General features: G+C 38.2%; 2 protein-coding genes across 2 annotated transcripts; one reads left to right on the forward strand and one right to left on the reverse strand.

Annotated features, from left to right (window-relative positions):
* Positions 1 to 15248: 15248 nt before the first annotated feature.
* On the forward strand, positions 15249 to 16492 carry LOC149402956 (F-box/kelch-repeat protein At3g23880-like). The gene is made up of 2 exons (XM_089608574.1): positions 15249 to 15465; positions 15567 to 16492. The coding sequence occupies exons 1-2, from the start codon at positions 15249 to 15251 to the stop codon at positions 16490 to 16492; spliced, it is 1143 nt and encodes a 380-aa protein (XP_089464700.1).
* A 253-nt stretch (positions 16493 to 16745) lies between these two features.
* LOC149402957 (uncharacterized) lies at positions 16746 to 23864 on the reverse strand. Its single transcript, XM_089608575.1, has 3 exons — positions 22911 to 23864; positions 20673 to 22796; positions 16746 to 16811 (listed from the first exon to the last, which is right to left on the reverse strand). Exons 1-3 carry the CDS (start codon positions 23862 to 23864, stop codon positions 16746 to 16748), a joined length of 3144 nt encoding a protein of 1047 aa, XP_089464701.1.
* Positions 23865 to 24692: the final 828 nt, after the last annotated feature.

Below are 24692 nucleotides of genomic sequence, written 5' to 3' on the forward strand. Positions count from 1 at the left end.
CTGGTTGCGACGTCCCAGCCTCCGAACCGTAGACTTCGGCGACTTCAGCCGTCATCCGTGCTCCCTGTGGCACCAAACGTCCGACGCCGGTCAAGTGATCAGTCCGCGAACCCATAATATCACGGATCGCCTGCTGCTCTAGGACGGAAATATCAACGTCCGCTCCTTGTTGCTCAGCCTCCGCTCTCAACGTGTTGAACCTATCGACCAGTCGATCCTGATATAATTAACTAGTTAGTATATATTAATCGAAAAATAAGAAAAATAAATGTAAACTTACATAACATGCGGAGGCTTCAGGAGTCAGCCATTCGGACTTGTCGGACTAATGTTGGCGCTTGTAGTTCGCAAACAAGCTCTCGAAAGCGCCTGTCTCGGCGCTCTTCTGCATGCATGTAAACAAAACTTCAAGTGGTAGATAATTTTAACGATTTGATGTATCATATAAACATAAAACTTACGTTCTTCATACGGTGGATCGAGAACCCAATCGTCCCCTTGTATGGCGTCTAATATAAGTAAACGTACACGTAAATAACAAATCGTTTAATAAAAGGGTAAACACATATTTAACATAAATGATTTGATTATCTTAAACTCATCGCTCGTATATCGTTGTATCAGCGTCTCCCATTCGGTGTCGAGCTTAACGGTCCTCGGTTTCAGCGACCGCGCCACCTGTACGCTGCTCTTGCAGTCGATGTCGAACCATGACCGCAAGGTATGCCTCCAATCGCGAAGACGAGTCTTCGCGTCTCGAATGATTGCCGCAACGACAATCACCTTCTTCTTCCCGGTTGCATCACCATCGACTCGAATGTCGTACTTGTCTCGAATCGCTGCTCGGATCTCGGCCTCCTTCGCCGGCCCCACGTTCGCATTCGTCCACCTTGGGACCGTAGGCGAGATCTTGTCTCGGACGACCAACCCGAGCGTGTTCGCGAACGTCGCGAGATCCGGATCCATCTCGCGCTCTGGCTGCAAGAACGATTGAAACTCCTCGTTATAAATAACGACTTCCTTCACCCCGGGGCGCCGTGCATGCTCAGATCGAAGCCCGACCGTTGGCCCACGCACGGCCGGTTCGATATCCTCGTCTTCTTCTTCGACGCCATCACGTACGGGCGCCGAATGGCAATAATTCGGGAGACGGGCTAAGAAGTCATCCCCGCCTCCGCTGCCTCCAACTCCTGTAGCCGCAGCCATCTAAAATTCAAAACAAAATTTATTTAGTTATGCATTCGTAATGATTTAAATCAGTTAATTTAGTAAGTAAATGAAAAACGTTATATACTATCAATCATCGTCGTCTGACAAATCATCTTCTTCTATCAAATCTTCGTCCTCAGTTTCTTCGTCATCGATAAACTCTTCTTCTTCAATATTTTCCAACAAGTTCACTGCGTCGTTGCTCACGGGCTCTGGTATCGCAGACTGATGACGCGTCGACAGTGAATCTAAATCTGACGGTTCTACTGACAACTGAACTGAAGATGAAGATTGACCAAGAATGAGGTCAATATCAGGAAGATCCCACACATTTCGATGATTACACTCTTCGACGATTCGCCAATCAAGACCATTCAAGTTATCTTCCAAGTAGAAAACTTGTTTCGCCTGAGTTGCCAAAATAAATGGCTCGTCTTTGTACCATTCTTTTGCCACATACACGCTTGTCAAGTTATTGTCGTTGCGTGTCCTTTTCCTCGGATCTTGGTCACCGAACCAACGGCATTGAAATAAGACGACACGACAATTGTTCAGATACGTCAAGACAATGACGTCATTGGAAAATCATTCACCGTCCATAGAAGTACGGAAAAGAACCTGAATAGCTCACCAGTCGAACCATCTCTCAACACAACACCGGTTTCCCACAACTCCTTCAGCTCATCAATCAGCGGTTGTAAGAAAACGTCCATGTCTTTTCCCGGCGCACTACGACCTGGTATAAGCAATGTCAACATCAAGTACGATGTTTTCATGCACAACCACGGCGGTAAATTGTACGCAGTCAAGACTACCGGCCACATACTGTACGATAAACTCATGTCACCAAATGAGTTGAAACCATCGGCGGCAAGTCCAAGCCGGACGTTCCTCGGTTCTGCCGCAAACATGGGATATTTTCGATCGATCTCCTTCCACGTTGCTCCGTCTGCAGGATGTCGCAGTACACCATCCTCCTTAATGCGTTCATTCTCGTGCCACTGCATCTCTAGAGCTGTGTGCCGACTCGCGTACAGTCGCTTAAGTCGATCTTTCAGTAGAAAGTAGCGCAACACTTTATGCGCTATTTTTTTTCCACCGTCTTTCTTCAGCCAGCGGCTCTCATTACAAACTGGACACTCGTCTAGATTGGCGTTGTCCTTTCAAAACAACGCGCAATCGTGTTTGCAGACGTGAATCGACTCGTAACCCATACCAAATCGACGCAATTTCGCCTTTGCTTCGTAGTGTGACTCTGGAATCGTGTTGCCGATCGGATGAGGCTTTTTCAGTACTTTCAGTAGCTGATCAAATGACTTATTCGTCCACTTGTTCATCACTTTCAAATGCATCAACGTGACAACAAAGGAGAGTGACGAATACTCCGTACAACCCGGCCATAATTCTGTGTTCAGGTCGCTGAAAAGGTCATCGAACTGTCCACTCTGGTATTCTGCATTCGGGTCAATACTGTCATCGTCACCGTCTACGTCGTTGTGATCTAAGATATCGTGTACAGCATCAAACATCCTACCTCCTCCTCTGTAATCCGTCTGATACTGCATTACGTCATCTTCTTCCTCCCCGTGAAAGTTTCACCTCGTGTAATTCCTCTTAAATCCTCTGATAAAGAGATGATTCTCTATATCAGGAATTTTTTGCATCAATACGTTGTTACACCTCTTACATGGATACTTAACTCGTCCTTCGATGTTTACGTGTTGTCGGGCCATTGTCATGAACTCTGTCATGCCAGCCGCAAACTCAACGCTTAAACATTGGTCCTCGATTATCCAATTCCTATTTGGATAACTCATTTTACCTATAGATTGAACATTTCAAAATTTAGTAGTTTTCGGATTTTATATTATAATTTTACGATCCTACCGAAATTTCGGCAGAACCTCCCCTATAAACTTAAAAACCCGGCATCAAGCCTTTAACTTTAAAACCTGCATAAAAACATCCTAAAACTAACAATAAATCCAACCTCAGTGGTTCGATTATTAAAATTCATAATCCATATCAACTAATTAATTTCACATTATTAATCATTTGTAACAAGAATTAAATACAATTCCATTTAATTTACATAAACTAACTAATTGTTTTTACATAATTTTACCTAATATAAATATTTATAACTAATTTAAATATTTATACCTAATATTAAAATTTATAACTAATTTAAATATTTGTCTAAACTAATTAATATAAATAACTAATTTAAACTAATTAATTCTATAAACTAATTTAAATGACCTAATATAAATATTTATAACTAATTTAAATTTATACCTAATTTAAACTAATTAATTCTATAAATATAAATATTTATACTAAATTATGTAAATATAACTAATTAAATCATGAACAAATTGTACGATTGCCCCCTGAACTATGGCCTCACTGACGATACACTACTTAAAATATAAAATCTGTGATATTGGACCCACTACTACAAATATAGTTTTCTGATGCGCATGACTATCAGGTGCGACTAGTCGCACCTAAAAGTCGCATCTAAATGACTTTCTGGTGCGACTAGTCGCATCAGATTGTCAACCAGAAGTCCAAAAAATTTCGCTAATTTTTTTTTTTTTTTGAGTATCAGGTGCGACTTTGTCGCACCTGATTGTTAAAAAAACTTTCAGGTGCGACTTTGTCGCACCTGATTGTTTAAAATTTTAAGCGGGCCAATTCTCCCCCTCATTTTTTCATTCAGTTTTAAAAAAGAATTTAAAAGAAAAGAAACTGCTCGGGAAAGAGAAAGAGTAGAAAGAAAGAAAAGAAAGAAGAGAGAAAGGGAAAGAGAGAGAGGGAGCCGAGAAAGAACGCCGGAGCAAGAGCGACCACCGAGCAGCTCCACCGCGCGCGCGTCCCAGCCGAGCAGAGCGCCACCGCCACGAGCTCGCCGTGGCTGCCGTGACCCATCCTCCACCGCGCGCTTCAGGCCGAGGAAAAGAGACGTCGCCGGGAGTCGCGAGGACGCCGGAGCCTCATCATCACCACTCGACCTAGCCTCTCTTCTTCTTCCTTTCTTCTTGTCGCGCGCTGTCCCGCCCGAGTCTCCATCGCCGCGCGCTCCAGCTGAGGAAGAACAACGCCGCCGCGAGCCACAGTGACGCCGGAACAAGAGAAACCACCGGGAAAGAAGTGAGAATCCTCCAAAGAAGCTTGAATTCATGGATTGAGGTAAGAATTCCTCTCCTTGGATTGAAATTCGAAGCTAGGGTTCTTGGTTCCATATTTGGGGGTTTTTGGTTCCGGGTTGAAATCAGTAAAATTGGTTGGTTTTGTGTGTTGATTGGGATCAATTATTGATGTTGATGATTTGAAATTGAGGATTGAACTCGGAATTTCTTGGTTGTGGTTTGAATTTGGCCGAATTTTTGAAAAAGAAAAACTGTTTGAACAGCCTTTGTAAATCGACGTGGACAGAACTGTATGACCTGAATTCTTATTTTTGGATATTTTTCATGGATAGTAGACTGTATGAGCTTTCTAAAATGACCAAGAACATGTAAATCCATTGAGTATTGAATGAGTTATGAATTTCCAAAGTTTGTGTTTCGCAGCAGTAAAACGGGATTTCCAGAATTGTAACAGCGAATTACGGGCTGTTTTTGAGATAGCTATTCTTGTCGTATATATGCTTGTAATATCTCGTTAGAAAGCTACATGAGTCTACTTTCATTTTCCGATAGAATCAATCGATTTCAAGTTTTGTAGCTCGAGTTATGATAGCTTAAGCGCTAGTGGGTCAGGCTGTCGGGAATTCTTTTGACTTGGCTGAAATGAGTTTGTGATTTTGCTGTGATTCATTGGCCGTGACACTTGTTTTGGCTATGTGATTCATTTTGACTGTTTGTGATGTTGAAATTATAGGAGTGGCGTTGTTCGATTTGAATCGGTTTTGGGACGTGAATATGAGAAGGTTTTGGCCTCGATTCGGACCCGGCCCCGCTGCCTCCGAGTCCCAGCCACCGAGCCGCTGTCCCCGAGTCCCCGGCCGGCCGTCCTAGGTTAGTGTATATATTAGTTTTTTTTTATATAATCATATATTAGTTAGTTAGCTAGGTTAGTTAGGTTGATAAATATATATTAGTGTATTAATGTGAAATATGTAAGTTAATATATGTTAATAATTGTAAATGTTAATTAGATAGTTAGTAATTTAATTTTGATTAGTTTGTTTAATTTAATTTTGATTAGTTTATGTTAATTGTAATTGTAATTGTAATTAATTTGATAACATGTTAATGTTTTGTAATATGTTTAGGTTAGTGTTTTTATTAAATTATTTATATAATTATTAGTTTAGATTAAAATTATGTTTCGTAATATGTTTAGGTTAGTGTTTTTATTAAATTATTTATATAATTATTAGTTTAGGTTAAAATTAAGTTTAGGTTAAAATTAGTTTAGCTTAAAATTAGTTTAGGTTAAAATTAAGTTTAGGTTATAATAATGTGATTAGTTTAGGTTAAAATTAAGTTTAGGTTATGATTAGTTTAAGTTTAAATTTCCCTGAAAAATGAATGAATATTTTTTTTCCTTTTTTTTTGTAAGTAATTTATTGGATAATTTTATAGTTAAAATCTTTAAATCTAATAAATATGAACATTTGTATTATTCATATTTTTGTTAATAGACTTGGATATAACTTTTAAATTTTAGTTTTTAAATCATAGAATAACTCCCTATATGGAACCCGATATGGTTCTTCAAATTTTAGTTTTAATATGCTGATTATATATTGTAATATATAATCAGCATATTAATTTTTTTAAAAAAAGATAAAGAGCATCAGGTGCGACTTGTCGCACCTGATAATCAAGAGGATTATCAGGTGCGGACTTTCGGGTGCGACTTTGTCGCATCTAAAGTCGCACCTGAAAGTACTTTCAGGTGCGACTTTTGCACTTTCAGGTGCGAAAAAAGTCGCACCTGATGCTATATTTTGTACTAGTGACCTCAATATAATGAGCTGCAAAATTTATGGGCCTTCCGTGTATTTATAGCCCAAACCGTCAGTTAAATCTGACGTGGTAGTCGTGGTACCCGAGTTCGCAAAAATACCCTCGGTCGACGTGGTTTTCTTTTTTGCTATTTAATTATTTTGATTAATACACATTAAAATCCGTCAAAAATAGGAATTCTCTCTTCCCAAATGAAATCACGAAATCGACTCAGCTAGGGTTAGCATCTCTGAATCGATTTCAAGGTCTAGGGGTTAGCATCTCTGATTCGATTTCAAGGGCTAGGGTTCATTGTGAAAGCAAATCGAGTTTGACATCATAATGGAGAGAAGTCATAGCACGTCTAGTCGCAAGAAAGCCCGTGTGTTCTTCGACGAAACGTCAGTGCAGCCGCCGACATGTACTTGCGAAATGAAGACTGTGGAGAGGATTTCACGGACGGGTCGTAACCCAGCAAGACGTTTTTTTTGGATGTCCTATGTACAAGGTTAGTGTTATTTTTTTGTTCACAAATTTGGGTATTTGAATATTCTGATATTCTATTTGACTTTGGGTGTAATATTGTTGATTGAGTGCAAATTGTTTGGTTCCTCAGAATAAAAATGAATCAGGCTGCGGATTTTTTCAATGGTTGGACCCCCCCTACTTGTACCCGATCGACAAAAACGAGTACAGAAGTGATGAACACAGTCAACGAAATTGGAGAGTCTGAAGTTCAGAGTCCAATTACCTCTGTTAATACTAGCGATTATTTGGTCAGATTGGTAGCTAGTGAATCTTTGCAAATTAAGTTGTTGCTTTGTGTCATTGTATTGCTTTTGTGTTTGGTGTTTTTATTGCTTTTTTATGTGTTGTTGTTCAAGTAGACAATTTGGTGGTGTGTTGTATTCCAAGTGTAATGTCATCTGTATTGCTTTGATTTTGGAATCAATGGCAGATGTTTGATTTGGTGTAAAGATGAATACAATTTTAGTACTAGCTATTGACCCATAATAATTGACGTAAAAATAATACACATCAAGGCCTTCAATATATAAATATTCCAAATCAAGTCTTTACACATAATTAAGCATTCTTAAGCTGTTACATACATGAAGCTATTACATTGAGCTACATATTAGATCAAGGTATCAAAGTTCCAAAAAAGGATGTGAGTTTAAAGGATTACACATCTATTAAGCTAGTCCCATATCAAGTTCCAAAAAGGGGCCTTTACATATTTATACCCTACTATCAAAACATGGTAATCCTAGTCTCATATCAGTCAGCAAACAATCTTCTACGCCCGGATTGTACTTCATTGTTGGTGTTGCTAGTCCTACGATTCATAAGCCGAGGGCTCCTCTGAAATAACAAATAGAATGAGCATGAGAATGTCACACAATTATGTCACACTATCCAAATGGTCCTTACTCTGATTCCAGTCGTTTGACTTGTTTGAGTGGGTGCTTAAGTAGAATATTGTGCTGGTTGTGTCGTATGTGATGGTGCTGGTTGTGTCGTCTGTGATGGTGCTGGTTGTGTCGTCTTGGTCCGTGCAGGCGATTTTTTCTTCGATTCAGTGGTCTGTTTCGACTTCGCACAAGAAGATGACGCACCCACAGACCTCACACCACGCTTCCCCGGAGATTTTCCTTTCGCCATTCCCAAAGATTTTCGATATCCAGGGTTTGTGTGTTAGTCGATTCACATTCAGATCTGATATTTTTTTGTTAATTACTTTTACGATTTAAATTTACATTTTACCATTTAATATTTAGATTTTAATTAAAAAAAAATACACTTCCTCACCGAAATAACGATATCTCGATATTACCCTTCTTTCAACGAACATGTGCGTTTCACGTGACTATTTAACCGTCGATTGGGCCGGTTTTTGACGGAAGGACCTGGATGCAACTTTTACATAGAATAGGGGGTAACTAACCAGTTTTTAAAGATCAGGGGGCTTTTGATCAGTCACGCCATAGTTCAGGGGCAAAACAACAATTTCTTCTTAAATCATTTACATTTATAACTAATTAATTCATTACCATTTATAACTAATATATAAATAAAGTTATATATATATATATAAATAACTAATATATTAATTCTATAAATAATTAATATATATATATATATATATATATATATATATAAAGTTATAAAAAAAAACTTACCGATGTCTGTGGGGAGCGGGGAAGACGGCGGGGAAGCGGGGAAGCGGGGAGCGCGCGGGAAGGCGTCGGCGGGGAAGCAGCTACGGCGTCGGCGGCGGAGCGGCGGAGTAGTGGCGGAGCGGCGGAGGAGCTGCAACGGGAGAGAGAGAGAGAGAGAGGTAAGGAGAGAGATGTGAGGAGAGAGAGAGAAGTGAGAAGAGAGAGACTTACCGGGGAGGTAGAGATCGGCGTCGACGGCGTCGGCGGCACACGGCGGAGGAGGCACACGGCGGAGGAGGAGAAACCAGAGGGAAAAATGGGGATTTTAGGGTTTGGGAGCGAATGAGGGAACTGGGTCGCGATCTGGTATTTAAAGACATTCGTCGCTAAAATCGTCGCTAATTGATTTAAAATCGTCTCTAAATGAACTTAATTGAACCAGGCATTTAGCGACGATTTATTCGTCGCTAATAGTAAATTTCACATCTTTAGCGACGACCAAATCGTCGCTAAATCATTTCGTTTTAATTAAATGGGAGAGATTTTTCCCTCTTTAAAATTCGTCAAAATTCGAAATCATTTAGCGACGATTTATTCGTCGCTAAATGAATTCACAAATAATTAGCGACGATAAAATCGTCGCTAATTATTTTTCCGCGAACTTAGCGACGACAAAAACGAATTAGCGACGACAAATTCGTCGCTAATTATCTTTGCCGTCAAACTTTAATATTTTTGGCACCAAACAATCAGCAACGATATTATCGTCGCTAAAAAAGTGATTAACGACGATTTATTAGCGACGATTAAGTCGTCGCTAATAGTTTCGTCGCTAAAAGTGGTATTTCTTGTAGTGAAGGGTATTTTGGAAATTTCAAGTTGTCTGTTAAATCTAATATATTCTAAAGTTACAAATACAAATCTTTATTTCATATATTTTGAAGAGAAGAGATACGATGTGAAAAAAAATAAAAATTTAAAATAAAAATACATAATAAAAATATATTTGATAACTACATAAGAAAATTATATATGAAAACTTTATAATAAAAATAAATATTTGAGAAGATTTGATGAGATTTTGAGTAGTGGAAGAGAGTATGAGAAGATTGTATTGTGAGGTGTGAATAAATGATATGAAAGAATGTGATATTAATAGGAGAACGAAAATGAGGGATTAAAAATTAAATAAAAAATTATTCAACCTCTAAAGTTACATTCATCCAGGTTTATTTATGGTGGTTGAATTTACAAAGGTCACAGATCCAATGGTTGAGTTTTTTTTTTAAATAAAAAATATTAAAATCAAAAGTCAAATAATCAATGGAACACATGGAAGGAAAGACTTCCAACGGACTTACATTGACTTCCGTCCTCTACCACATGTCAAACCGAAAGAAATCATTCAATTCATGCATCCCTATGGAAAGAATTATTCCACCCGGTTTTCAAGGTCGGAAGGATGGGATTTTCAACCATTTTCCATATCAAAAGCCCAGATTTAATAGAAAATTAATTAATTGCCACAAATACTTGTTTGAATTTTTCACATTTGATTCTGCAACATTTCCTTTCAGTTTATAAATTGATATAAAAACACAATATATAAAATTTTGGACATTGCCGGGCTAAAGAATTTAGTGTGCTTTTTTTATTGTGAAAATTTGTTCTTTTCCTCAGTACGGCTGATGTTAATAGTTAATATATATATATATATATATATATATATATATATATATATATATATATATATAAAGATGGGTAAAATATAGGATGGTGTTGAGGTTTTATTATCATCACTAACCCGCTCCAGTATAGCTCATCCTGGACTATTACTGGCTTCGTACCTGTATATATTACAATTTGGTATGAACATTATACTTTAATGACAAAATCAATGTTATAATATTAATCTGGTATGAACATTGATCAAAGGTCATTAAAGTACATGGCATGTATATAAATCACTATAGCAACAGGTGCGACTTTAGGAATAGCACCCCCGTCGCTCACTCCCTCGCTCTCTTCCTCCCTCTCCTTCTCTCGGCTCTCTCTCTCCTTCTCTCGGTCTCTCTCTTTCCCTTTCTCTCTTCTTTCTTTTCTTTCTTTGTTTCTTTTCTTTTCGCAAGAAGATAATTTTTTGGAAGTGAAATTTTAGAAGGTATTAATAAACTTTTGGGTGCGACTTTTCGCACCCAAATTTAAAAAAATCAGCGAAAGTTTTTAGTTGCTTCAATATCTTTTGGATGCGACTTTTCGCACCCGAAAGTCTTTTTTGGTGCGACTTTTAGGTGCGAAAAGTCGCACCCAAAAGTCATCCGCACCGAAAGACTGTATTTGTAGTAGTGAATATCAAAAGGTTAAATTGCTAAACAATAATATGATACACAGTCGAGGGCAAATTACAAAAGGATAGACATAAGCCATGTCTAGTATTTAGGAATGTAGGATTCCTCATCATTGAAAATATTTTAAATTACAAAAAAATTACTTTGTATTTATTGGAGAGTCACATAATTATTTTTAATTTATATAATATGTAAAAAATTATATAGCCTAATAGGATGCAAAATAAATATAAGTGGACTATAATGTAATAATTAGGAAGTTAAAAATTATTAAAATATTAGAGAAATTAGGAGTTATGATTTTTGGTGTAAAAAATGAAGTATTGTGTTGGAGATGAAATACTATTTGAAGTGGCATATACAATATTTTGGAATGCAAGAAATTGCATTTATGGACCTTTGGATTAGAGATGCTCTAAAGGAGGATTTATTTTTCCATTTTTCATTCGTTTCTAAATTGGAAACATATAGAATTTCATATTAAAGATATTTATAAGAATTTGTTGTTGCCCAGTGATGTGAACTCGTTGGGGGAATTCGTTGGAGTTTAAATTTGAGCGGACCGTCTATCGAAAGATTCAGATATAGACGAAGGTTTCGTGTTCAAAACCTTCGATTTAGGATGGATCGAATGATGCCACGATGAGCTGCGGTTTTCCCATCGATAAATCGGACGAACGCCACAAGAACTCGAGCATAAATTCTTGATAAGTTCTAAAATTAAGAGAATCCTCTCTAAAACACACAAACTTTATATTACTTTTCCAAGATGCTCATATACTTGAGCTTACAAGCCTATATATATAGTCTAGATAATAACCTTTAGACACAAACTTTACATATTCTAATTCAACGGCTTTAAAACTAATTGAATGAAAAAAAAAACATAACCGCAAATAAATAAATAACCATAACTCAAATAAGAAAATAAAATCACCTACTAATGAAAATTAAAAGCTAGAGGTTATAAAACAAGTAAAAAAATGTCCAAATTTGTTGATGAGTTCATTGACCTTTCTTCACATTAGATGCTTGTGATGTCCTCATCACTCGGTGTTATTTTAAGATGTTCACCAGAGCCGCTGCTAGGAAACTTTTCGGGAATATCCGTTTGTAAAGGTAATAGGCATTTAGAGATCACCTCAATTCCCGGGCTGGTTGATATACTACTCTGATTTTCCAGGAATTTTTTTTCTTTTTCACTTTCCACTCGTTTCTAAATAGGAAATAAATAGGATTTCTTTGTTAGTCTCGTCATTTTTCACTTTTTTCCCGACAAAAGCTTAAAAACAACGAAATTACCAAGCTATGATGTTCCGAGAGAATTGGGGAACAAATACTGTAAAAGTTGCCGGTGAAATCATTGGTCCGATTCAGAAGCGTTTGCAAGTCATGGAAATCTCTAATCACCTTCCAGATATTCGTCAACGATTACCTTCAAGCCAACAGAAGAAACATTGTTAAAATGCTTAACCACATGTTCCTCTTCTGTCTTGAACGATTGGTACTTTAAGAGACATCTCAGCGATTATACAACGACCGTTGAAGAAATCTACGCACTGAAGATACCAGAAAACGAAGTAGAAAGATCCAACGTGTTCCACTATCACTACCACGGCATCGTTTTCCGAGTCGTTTTTAACTTTAAGTTTGTACGTTGAGAGTCTTGTTAGTGATATTTGACGTCCGATCTCTACACAAGTTGCATAAATTGTGAAGTGGGAGTTTGCAGAGTTCAGCTCTAGCGGGAGAGTCTGTGCCTAGTTTGTTATTTCCATTTTTAGTAAATTAAACAGCGCGAGTTGTTAGGTAAATCCGCAATGAGTAATTCAGTAATACTGTCATTGTATCCTCGAACTAAATAGAAGGCGAAATAGAGCAAAATCTGAAAGAAGCTAAAGAGTGAGAAACATTGTTCCAAGTTCTTTTTTATTTTGCGTTGAAGTACTGTTTGTTATTCTCATTAGAAACTTGCTTGTGGTATTTAGCTCACATATTTTTTTTTTAAATACACTTGGACAATACCATGAAAAAAAAATTGAATCTCCGGCTGTGGAACAGAGTGGTGGCGAGGTTGAAGTGCTGATTTTTTTTTTTTTTTTTTTAATTATGAATCCTCCGTAATCCTGGAAAGTCATCGTTTAATCCTAGAGAAATCTATCAACATTAATTCCGAAAATCAAGCATAAAATTTACACGATCAGTTGACTTGCTCTTTTGGGAAATTAAACGCAAATATACCTGTCGGGTCATTTCTGATCCAAAAATTTGGGCTGAAACCCCACATCATCCATTTTGGTTACTTCTCAAAAAATTTATAAACGTTGACTAATATGCAATTTTAACGTTTGAAATTGACTAATCCGTGTATTCTTCTAAACTTTATTAGTTAGACGATTTCATCTTAGGCCCCTTTTTTTCAATGAAACCGTCCCTTTATTCGTTCTAGTTATTTTGTCCGTTTCTTAAAACTCCGTGAGTTATGTCACTAAAATGTCCTCACGAATAGAAAATGAACAAGGCAAGTACGATTATTTCAATATTATATTAATTTCTTTTAAAAAGTTGGAAATGATCTAGAGCATTGAAAAGTTTTGGTCAACAGATATCACGTACTTAATGCATATTTACATTCCACATCATCAAATCAAAACAAGCCAAAATAATTGTTTCTTTAAAGAAAAAAAATATAATACTTATAACAGGATCCTCCGTGGGCAGACGGACGGTAGTTAATGGTACTCATGGCTACCTTCCGTTGCTTTGTGTACCGTTTGCTACCGTTATGCCATGAAGACGGTAGCGGAAATTACTCTACCGTGTGTCACAGGTGGTAATGGTATACGTTTGCTATCGTTGGTTGCATGGGTTTTTTTTTTTTTTTTTTTTTTTTTTGTCTTTCAATCTCAGCCGTCCAAAATGTTACCGTTTTTAAAATCAATGGCTGAAAAAATATGACCGTTTTTTACCGTTTGAGCTCGGAAATAACAACTTTTTTACACTTTCATCCTCCAAAACTATAACTACAACCCATTTCAATACAATTTTCACAAACCTCTCCATCAATTCTCTCTACAATTGCCTCTACAATTCTCTACAACCAAATCTCTCTATATAATTTAAATACTTAAATTTTGTTATACAATTTATGTTATATACTTTGATTTAAAAAAAATTATATACATAAGTATTTATTACAATTTATATTATATAGTTTTTATTTTCCAAGAATTCTATACTTAAGTATTTATTACAATTTGTATTATATAGTTTTGATTTTCTAAAAATTATATACCTAAATCTTTTATTACAACTTATTTAATATAGTTTTAATTTTAAAAAAATGTCTGGTGAGTCATCATCTCAATGAGGCTCTCGTCGAGGTTCTCGTCGAAGTTCTAGTCGGAAGCTCGCACCATCACCATCAAGTCATGAAGACGAGGCACAAAATCAACAAGTTGTGCAAACAAATCCCTCCTCTCCAGCCATCCAATATCCACAAAACTGGTTGAATCTTTCTCAATAGCCCAATTTTGAGGACACCGAAATCCTTCTCTCGTCCCCGTCCAACATATTCATATCAAGCATCAATCTTCAACTTCACTCAAGAAGAGATGACCCAATTAAATCAATTTGTCCCGATCATACCTTATGTTTACAAAAATTGGTGCCAACATGAAAGACTTTCTCAAGAAACATTTATTAACATTGATCTTGTTGATAATATTTTTTTATATATAAACTTACGAAAGATGAGTATTTCATAATCTTGTTGTAGTATTGTACTTGCATTTTTTTTTTATAATAATTGTAACCACGGTTTTCCTCCGCCACAAGCGAGGGCAATTAATAAAATTTGTCTGGTACCATCCACGATTTAAAAGTTTACATATTAGCCCATTTTATGAAAATTTTACATTTTAATATCCCTTTAAATTACCATTTAAAATTGATTTTTTTAATTAAATAAAAGGAAATTAGCGCGTTTCCGTTAAGCATAACGGTAGAACTGCTACCGTTAATAAACGGAAGGCAAAATAATGCCTAATGGTAGAACCGCTACCGTTAAGCTAATGGTAGACACATTAACGGTAGCAATAATTCCATTACCTACCACTGCTCAAGATGAGTCCCGGTGTTTCTTAAAAAAAAAAAAAAAAAACCAAGAAAATATAATGTAATAACATATACTTGAGTTCTGTATAAAAAATAAATATATACTAGTAGAAAATTAAATGAATTAAAATTTACTAAAACGTAAAAAAAATAAAAATAAAGGTGGAAGATGACCATTTTAAAGAGTTTACTTTCTTGATTTCTTCTATATCTATTTTACGAAAGTCTGCAAACATTACATATTTATTTTACAAAAAAATATAAAATAAATAAATTTGGAAAGTATAGGCTGGTGTTGCGAATTTAAAGTAGGATTAGTAGTGTAAATACTTCATTCGTGTTATTGAATAGTTATAGAATGAGGTTTTCTTTGTTGATCTCGTCATTAAACGCAGCACAATAACAAAATTGCACCTTAAAAACAGACCTACGATTAAAAAAAAAAAAAAACCATGAAGAGGAGATTCTCCGGATATGATCTTCCGGTAGAATTGGTGGAGCAAAGTCTGTTGAAGCTGCCGGCGAAATCTCTGGTCCGATTCAGAAGCGTTTGCAAATTATGGAACTGCCTAATCACCGGCCAGAAGTTCGTCAAGGACCATCTTCAGATCAGCATCCACAAAAGCAAAGAAGCTTTCGCTGATAAGAACTCATCTCCCTTGCTCTTAGGTAATACTGAAAAAAGTGCAATTAAAATTACGTTTATTACTACTATACATCTACAACAACGTCAAAACGCTTTAATTAACCAAATCTTCTTGTTAATTTAGTCTTGAACGAAACGTGGCAAGAGCAGCTAGTTTCTCAGCTCACCATCAGCGATTCAACCATGACTGTCGACCAAATCTATTCGCCGAATATACTAGAAGACGCACCACCATATTTTGATCTCCCTCAGTTTAGTTCTCACTGCCACGGAATCCTTTGCTTGGTCAACAGCTTTTACCGTCAGGGAGAGCGAGTGTTGTTCTACAACCCGGCGCTGAGAGAACAACGGTCTTTCCATCCCCCGAGAGTCTATCCCGAGTACATAATAGTCGGCTACGCATTCGGCCACGACCCCAAGACCGACGACTACAAGTTTGTCAAGATCTTAACCGGGTTTCGGTCAAACATGTCGTCCAAGGTCGAGGTGTACTCTCTACGCACCGGCCTCTTGACAAAATTCGAGATCGAACGCGTCGATCTGTACAGAGTCGGGACTTACTTGAAAGGCCGTTGCTATTGGGTCAACCGCGGAGCGAGTAATCTGCTCTCGTTCGACATGAGCGACGAGAGCTTCAGCAGCCTCGATCTGCCACCGACGAATTGGAGGCAGGGATACAAAAAGTGCACTTGGGTTATGGTTAGGGGAGAATCGCTCGTGTGCATCGTCGACACGTTCAAGGTTTGGGCTTTGGATGAGGACCGTGGTGTTTGGACCAAGCAATTCAATATTATCGTTGGGCCACTCGCGGGCCTCATGAGGCCCATAGTGTTTTGGAAGGAGGGCGAGTTGTTGATGGAGTTGCAGCGAGAAGTTGGAGGTTTTCGCAAACGGCATTGTTTGTTGACGTACAACATCGACAGTAGACGTTTCAGGAAACTTCCTGTTATGGGAACCTTAAGTTTGTACATCGAGAGTCTTGTTTCGGTCAACAAGACTAGGAACAATCATATTTTTCGGCGTCGGATGAGAAAAGAGAAGTTGCAGTGATTTAGGGGATATCCCAGTTCCTTTTATTTTGCATTGTAGTACTATTGTTCTCAATAAAAAAAAGTAACTTCTGGTAGTCATCTCACATTTTTTTAAAATTAAACGTGGACAGTGCCACAGAGAGATTAATTAAAAGCCCTCACGTTTGGCGGAATAAAGTTGCAGTTACATGATTTTTTGCAGTTAGTATGATTTTGACCTTTTGCACTAAGGGTGTTCAAGGGCTGACTTCGCTTTATCTCATTTTTTTTTCTTAAACCGCCGGAGTTGCGGTGTAGTGATGTAGCGGAGGTGGTGGAAAGGATACATTACCATGTGGCTGTTTATTTGCGCCAGAATAACGGTAAATAATTTTTACTAAAACTTGTTAATTTGATAACTACAAATACTAGATTAAAAGCGTCTTGAACTCGTTTGAAATTACGTGATCTGTGCGTATGTCACATAATATGTTATGACGGATTCTGTGACAAACACCAAAATTCGAGTGATCAAAACAGGGAAAGCTGTAAAAAAATCTTCATTTATAAGTAAATGACACATCATTAATGCTAAGCCAAGATGTCAATACATCAATTTTGACTAGCCACCTTTTAAATTGGTTTGATCACTCACATCCTTTCGCAGAGCCTCAAGGGAGGATTACTAGGGATTGAGCCTAAGTGTGCAACCAACCACTTAGTCCAAAAGATCAACTTTGAAAAACAATCCCCCAAGGGGAGGCCTTGCCATCATCGTCTCACTCTCGGACGTAGCTCATTGAGCAATGATCGAAGCAATAACGCCTTGGAGTACTCCCATTTAAGTGAGGGTCGCAAGAGCGGCTCTTAGTCCCACGTTAATTGCTTCTTTCATTAGTGTTGGGGATTGTGGGTTACAAACAACAAGTATAACCATCCCACTTAGTTTTTGGAGTTGGTTCATCGACTCTTGAAAGTTCATGAGGGAAGTGTGAACTTCAACTCATTCGAACACTTGAAAGTTTGAGATTACACATCTTTTTATTTTTCGGCTTGTCTACAAAGAGACCTCCCACTCAAATTTTCAAGAGCATATAGATTTTGAACATATGTGATATAGATGTAGTTTGAAAACATTTTGAAAACTGATTTGATTTGGATGACAAAATATTTTCAAGTTTGAAAGTGAAAACGGTTTTTCAAAATTCAAACTAGTTTTGTAAAAACTCAATTTCAATTAAACTTTTCAAAAATAAAAACATTTTAATCTTAAACATCATGTTTATAATCATATAAAAAACATTTTTGCTCAAGAAAATTTTCTCATTAGAGTTCTATAACTCATGGTAGTGGGGTTTGAAAATCCGGATTTCTAAAAAACTGGAGTTTCAGCACAGCCGCGCACCTCGGAGTAAAATCGCCATATCTGGCGGCTCCGATGTCCTTTTGAGGCGAAACCGGTGGCATTGGATAGAGGACAGACAGAGCTTTAATTTGATTTAAGAATCATTAAATTTCGTCTTATGAACAGAGAGTTATGCCACTTTTAATGCAGGTTTACTCCAGCTCGAAGAAAAAGAAATAATTAAAGCTTGGTCCTTTTTAGGTGCGAAAAAGAATCGAGTGTAACGGAACGTTTTATGAAGGTTGTTAAAGCTTTTATTTGTGTTTTATTAGCAAGGTAATAACAAGGCATAAAAGAAATAACAACAAGCATAAAACGATTCAAGTAAAAAAACGAAACTAGTAAGACAAGAAAACTAGTCACAAAATTTACTCGAAATTTTTCAAACCTTTAAAACACGTTTTTCAATATAAAAAATTAAAAACTTTTAGAACTGATTCTAATGTGATTTAAAAAATCCCAAAATCATAGAAAAACAACATGATGTTTAATTTAAAGGCAAGAGCAATAAATTAAAAAAAAAATCTAAGATAACAATTCTAACTTGTCACAAAATTAGTAAACTTTCGAAAACGATTTTCAAGCTCATAATTTTAAATACATGTACATGCTAATCTTTGACCATAGCTCTGATACCATTTGTTGGAATCGATCTAGGGTTTAAGAAAATAATTAACGCTTCGGTAAGCGGCGGAATTTTAAAAATTTTCTTTTACAAGTAAAACCAGTTTTTAGTAACCTAGACAAAAGAGCAAGTACACGTAATTAAAAACCATTATGAGTATAGAAGTTAACTAACCTTTCTTGAAGCTTGAACTTTGAAGAAGCTTTTGGAAAGTTTGCAACGCTCGTCTCCCCTCGCAGCACGTCTCTCTTTCTTTCCTCGGCACCTCGAGCAACCACGAAAGTTTCTATCACTAAATCACTAGAAATAAAGGAATTAGTGAGTGGACAGTTTTAAACACAACGACTTAAGAACGAGTCTTGAAGTCGCAGAGCTAAACACTAGGTCAAATGAGGACCTAGGTGCCAAAACAAAAAATCGAAAATAAACTAGAGAGAGAGAGAGAGAGGAAGGGGCGGCCAAGTCTAGAGAGAGAAGCTCTCAATCTCTAAAAGTTTGGATGAATGAAATGAGAAGAATAAGGCTCCTATTTATAGGAGAGGTCTCACCTTCAATAAGGTAGTTTCCTCTTCTATAGAATATCACATATTCATGAGCAAATATTCCTTTATTTCTCCTTTCATTTGGGCGGCCAAGAGGTTCCATGCATAGCCATGGATTTGTTTCCTCTTTTATTTAGCTTCCCTTTGACTCTACTTGGGCGCCCATATGTTTTCCTCTTGGAGAAAATTTGTTTCCTCTTTTTCTTTTGGCAAGTATCTTAATACATTCATGCACAAAATATTCTCTCTTTCCTTGGGTATGTTGGGCGCCTATAGCCTTCTAGAAATGGCTTCTAGAAGCTTTTCCATTTGTTCATGACAACATGAAAAAGACCCATTAAGAATTTTCATTAAAATTCTTATGAAATGAAATTAGTCCACAAGGCCCATTTAATCTTATTATGGCCGAGTGTTACTTGTCATCAAATGACCATGTCAAAAAATTTATTGACATTCATTTCATCATATGTCTCAAAAGACAAAAATACCCTTTTGACCATTTTCGTTCTTGTTTTGACTTAGCTTCCAGTTTAACTATTCCTACTCGATGTGATTCGTGACAGTGACCTCATGGACCCAAATGAACAAAGCTTGAGCTAAACACTTGGACTCAAAAGTTCACAAACCTTTTCCGAGTTTAGCTTAATGCCAACTGACTCCACTAAAGAGTTGACACTGAAAATCTCTCAGTTCAAATGAATTTATTTTCTACTCAAGAATTCAACCTAATTATGAGCGGATCCACTGAATATTATCTATGTTTACCCTTCATGAATGTCATCAGCTAGTCGGGATTTACTAAATTACCATTTTACCCTTCTAGCTGTTATTTCCTCAACTCCTATGTCGCTTGTGAATAAGTTAGAAACAATGTATTGAAGAGGAGCTAACAAGTCACATTGTTTCATCCAAAAGAGTCAGGACTCAATTTGGACACTGGCCAGTTCATTTATTCACAATCCAAGGAACAAAGCATGAGGTGACATACATTGCATTTCAGCAATCTTGTACATGAATTCCATATCTATGAGAATTTCACAAAGTTACTCATGACATTCTCACAACTTAGTACTTCACCAATAGGCCCTGTTCGGAATCGCATAGTGAGTCCGAACTCTGACTTTCTCAAATGAGAATACTAAGCTGTGAAATGGCATGTCTCATTTCAGGATTAAGGTAAGCATGATGCAATTCATACATAGTGACTTCGAGACATAAGAGGTTAAATGGTTTGTTCTTATCTTGTCTCTAGAAGTGCACTGGTCAATTCAGTACCTTCGGAAGATACCTAGAAGAACTATAGAGTCTCCAACTCTCAATGCCTCATAACCAGACATCATAGATTCTTCTAACAATCGTACTGAGGTCAATAGTCCTTTGACCCTAAGATTGCGAATATATCGTTTTAAGCAAACTACGATGAGTTTGTTCATGCAAATCTACATTTGTCTCTTCGTAAGTTGTTAAGTTTGTTTATGGACTAAAAGACTAAGGTTTTATCATAAAGCTTCAAACAAAGAAAGAATGAATGAACGTTTCAACTTTATTATTAAATGAATAGGCAATTACAAGCAAGAGTCTTCATGAGACTTTATTACATCAAATGTACAAAATAAAGACTACAACTCTTCTTGTGGGCACCATTGACAACAGAAGGCTCTGTGGCAGTGATGTCTGTGTCATCTCGGTTCTGATCAATGTCGCAGTTTCTATCTTGAACATTTTCTGTGACATCTTCTGTCTCTGTTGGAGTAACTGCAGCTTCTGGTGCATCATCACCTGAGGGAGTGGGCTGAGTCTGGGGAGTAATATCATCACTGATCACCACGTTGATTGACTCCATAATGGAGGGTATGCGTTTGTTATACACGCGGTAAGCACGACTAGTGGTTGAATAGCCAAGAAAAACTCCTTCATCACTCTTAGCATCTAGTTTGCTCCGCTGCTCCCTGTCATTCAACACATAGCATGGACTTCCAAACACACGGAAGTATTTTATGTTAGGCTTCCTTCCCTTCCATATCTCGTAGCATTTGGTAGAGGTGCCGGCACGGAGAGAAACACGGTTGAGGATGTAGCAGGCGGTGTTGAATGCCTCAGCCCAAAATTTGAGAGGTATATTGGCAGCGTGTAGCATGACTCTCGCCATCTCTTGTAGTGACCGGTTCTTACGCTCCACTATACCGTTTTGTTGGGGAGTGATTGGTGCCGAAAACTCGTGGGAGATGCCGTTGTCTTCACAGAATTCAGCAAAGACGTTGTTCTCGAACTCACGACCATGATCGCTGCGGATTCGTATCACCTTGCCTAAGTCACGAGCTTTCTCCTTTTGAAGGCGGAAGCAGAGAGCCTTGAAGACTTGGTACGTCTCTGATTTATCTCGTAAAAACTCCACCCAATAGTAACTTGAGAAATCATCTACGCAGACATAAATATACTTTTTACCTCCTAGGCTTTCAACCTGCATAGGACCCATGAGGTCCATATGGAGCAGTTCCAGAACTCGTGTCGTAGTAAGATGTTGTGACATGTTGTGTGACATCTTGGTCTGCTTGCCTATCTGACAATCTCCACAAATCCTTCCACCCAGGTACTTCAGAGCCGGAATACCACGAACAGCTTCCTTCGAGATAACATCATTCAGGCTGCGGTAGTTGAGATGTCCAAGACGCTTGTGCCATAAGTCCGTCTCCTCGAGTTTGGTCTTCAAACAGGTTTCTGGCAGCACATCTAGAGGCACCCATAAGTAGCAATTATCGGAGGAGCGTTTACCTATCATCACATGATTGTTGGAGGCATTGGTCACATTGCACGTAGTCTTGTTGAAGTGGACATAGAGCTCGGCATCACACAATTGGCTGATGCTGATATGATTGGCTTTCAGGTCTTGCACGTAGAGGACTTTGCCAAGAGGGGGAAGACCATCAACATTCAGTGTGCCTACACCGATGATTTTCCCTTTGACCCCGTCACCAAAGGTAACATGGCGACTAGGACAAGTCTCGATATTCTTCAGAAGATCCTTTTGACCGGTCATATGGCGGGAGCAGCCACTATCAAAGTACCAATCTTCGGTCATCATAGCTCTGAGAGAAGTGTAAGCGACATTGCATCGGATGTCTGGTTCACGAACTCTCCAAATCTTCTCGGGAGGGGCAACGGTCTTTTTATGACTCTGGGACTGCTTCTTCAAATTTTTCTGGAGTCGATAGCACCAAGGTCTAATGTGGCCAGGCTTTAGGCAGTAATGACAAACCCGACGTCGCCGATTGCGTCTTGTCACATGAGGTGTTTCAGCATATTTTGTGACATTAGCCTCCTCTGGTTTTTTGCTGCCTTTTACAAACGTGGTTATGGAACCAGGTTGTCGAGCATCATAGCCAATGCCGTGATGATTTCCTGCATCTTTCCCCAAGCAAAGAATATCATCAAGATTGGATGTTCCTGAATTGAGCATACGAATATTTCTTTTAAGAGCATTAAATTCAGAGAGAAGCTTATCTTGCTGTGTCTTTTCTGACTGGAGTGATCGTTGAAGAGAGGCAACGGTTGAGGCAAGCACTTCTTTTTTCTTAGAGATGACAGTAACCTTGGTGCAAAGGTTTTCATTCAGCCGTATGACTTCGGTCCATCGACTAAATAGTTCACGATAGGCTTGCGAGACATACTCCAATGAGATTTCAGCATCACTCTCACTGGAAGAAGCATTGTCATAGAATTTGTCAGAGACATTTTCTGTGACATCCTGATGAGACTGAGGATCGGTCGCTTCCTGAGTGGTGAATGCAAGGAGGTTGTTGGGATTATCTTCATCCTATGACTCTTCTTCACTTCAAGCAGTATTGTAGCTCTTGTTGTTCTTCTTGAGTGTATTCGCACACTCTGCCTGTATGTGACCGAACCCTTCGCATTCTCTGCAGTGTATCCCCTTGGATTTGCCTCTCTGGTCAAGTAATGTCTCAGCAGCCTTTGGTTTTCTCTGAGGATTGAGAGCCCGGTTGTTGATGTGGAATTTGTCTGGGGCAGATTCTGTGACATTCCCGCTTGAATTGTGGTTGAGCGTCTTCATGTACTTCCCAAATTTTCCGAAGTTCTTTTCCAATAGGGCAATGCCTTTAGCCATATCATCATCGTCGAGGGGTGCAAGATCTTCATGGACGTCCGCTTTCAAGGCGATTCCCTTCGTTTTGGGCTCCGGATCAATCGTCATCTCAAAGGTTCGGAGAGAACCCATGAGTTCATCAAGTTTCATGCTTCTTATGTCTTTGGCCTCCTCAATGGCAGTGACTTTGTAGATGAATCGTTTGGGCAGCGATCGCAACACCTTCCTGACAAGTTTCTCCTCGGGAATTTTCTCGCCAAGGGCAAACGATTCATTAACCAGATCACAAAGACGAGAATTGAACTCATTTATAGTTTCACTTTCTTCCATTATGAGATTTTCAAACTTTGTGGTCAATAGTTGAAGTCTCGACATACGTACTGTATCGGTTCCTTCATGGTGGACTTGAAGGATTGTCCATGCGTCTTTGGCAACCTCGCAGGTGTGGATGAGTTTGAAAATGTTGGCGTCCACAACGGAAAAGATGGCGTTGAGGGCTTTAGAGTTGGAGTTTGCAAGCCTCTCTTCATCGACGGACCAACGTTCTTCAGGCTTGAGAGTCGAGCTATCATCGGCTTCCTCAGTGGTCGGATGAGTCCATCCCGTGAGAATTGCTTTCCAAGCCTTTTCATCCAAGGACTTCAGAAACGCCTTCATACGCGCCCTCCAATAGGAGTAGTTGTTGCCGTCAAGTAATGGAGGTCCGCTAATCGACGCACCTTCCTTCATGAAATCCATCGCGAATACCAGATCAGTAAACACCACAGATCACACTCAAGGTGAGAAGTGAACCGCTCTGATACCAATTGAAATTATGTGATCTGTGCATATGTCACAGAATATGTTATGACGGATTCTGTGACAAACACCAAAATTCGAGTGATCAAAACAGGAAAAGCTGTAAGTGCGAAAAGATAAAGAACACAGAGATTGGTGACCCAGTTCGGCAATCCGTGCCTACGTCTGGGGGGCCTTAGCCCGGTGGAAAGCAATCTACTATGATAACATGGTACAATAAGGTTTTTCACTAAACGACTCCCTCGCTAGCTACCCAACCTACGTCTATCTTATTCAACAGCAACTTAGGCTCCCCCTAAGCACGAGATCCCCTCGATTCCCAAAGAAGCTCTATCCCGAGACTTCCAACAGTGTTTCCCGATCAAAACAAAGGAAAAACCTAACCTCTTGCTTCTAATACAATCACCCGTATATAGGCAACAAAGCAGAGGTAACTAACACCTTAAGAGCTTGAAACCAGGTCGTTCAATGCTCAGCTAAAACACACAAAATAAATCTCTCAAAAAGTGTTTACCCAAAAGCGTGAAAAAGGTGTGTGAAAGGAGGAATAAAGTTGTATCCACGGAGATTGATTACGTTTGGCGGAATAAAGTTGCAGTTACATGATTTTTTGCAGTTAGTATGGTTTTGACCTTTCGCACTAAGGGTTTTGAACTTTAATATTTAACATTAAAGTTAAATGTTATAAATTAAAGGAAACTGCTGAAAATAGTAAAGTGCCGATTCAAGGCTTTTTAAATGATGGTATTCGGCCAAATTCTTAAAACT

The sequence above is a fragment of the Urtica dioica genome, chromosome 3 (assembly GCF_054948205.1).
Source record: "Urtica dioica subsp. dioica isolate 48M chromosome 3, U.dioica_male_clone48M_v1_H2, whole genome shotgun sequence".
NCBI classification, from domain to species: Eukaryota; Viridiplantae; Streptophyta; class Magnoliopsida; order Rosales; family Urticaceae; genus Urtica; species Urtica dioica.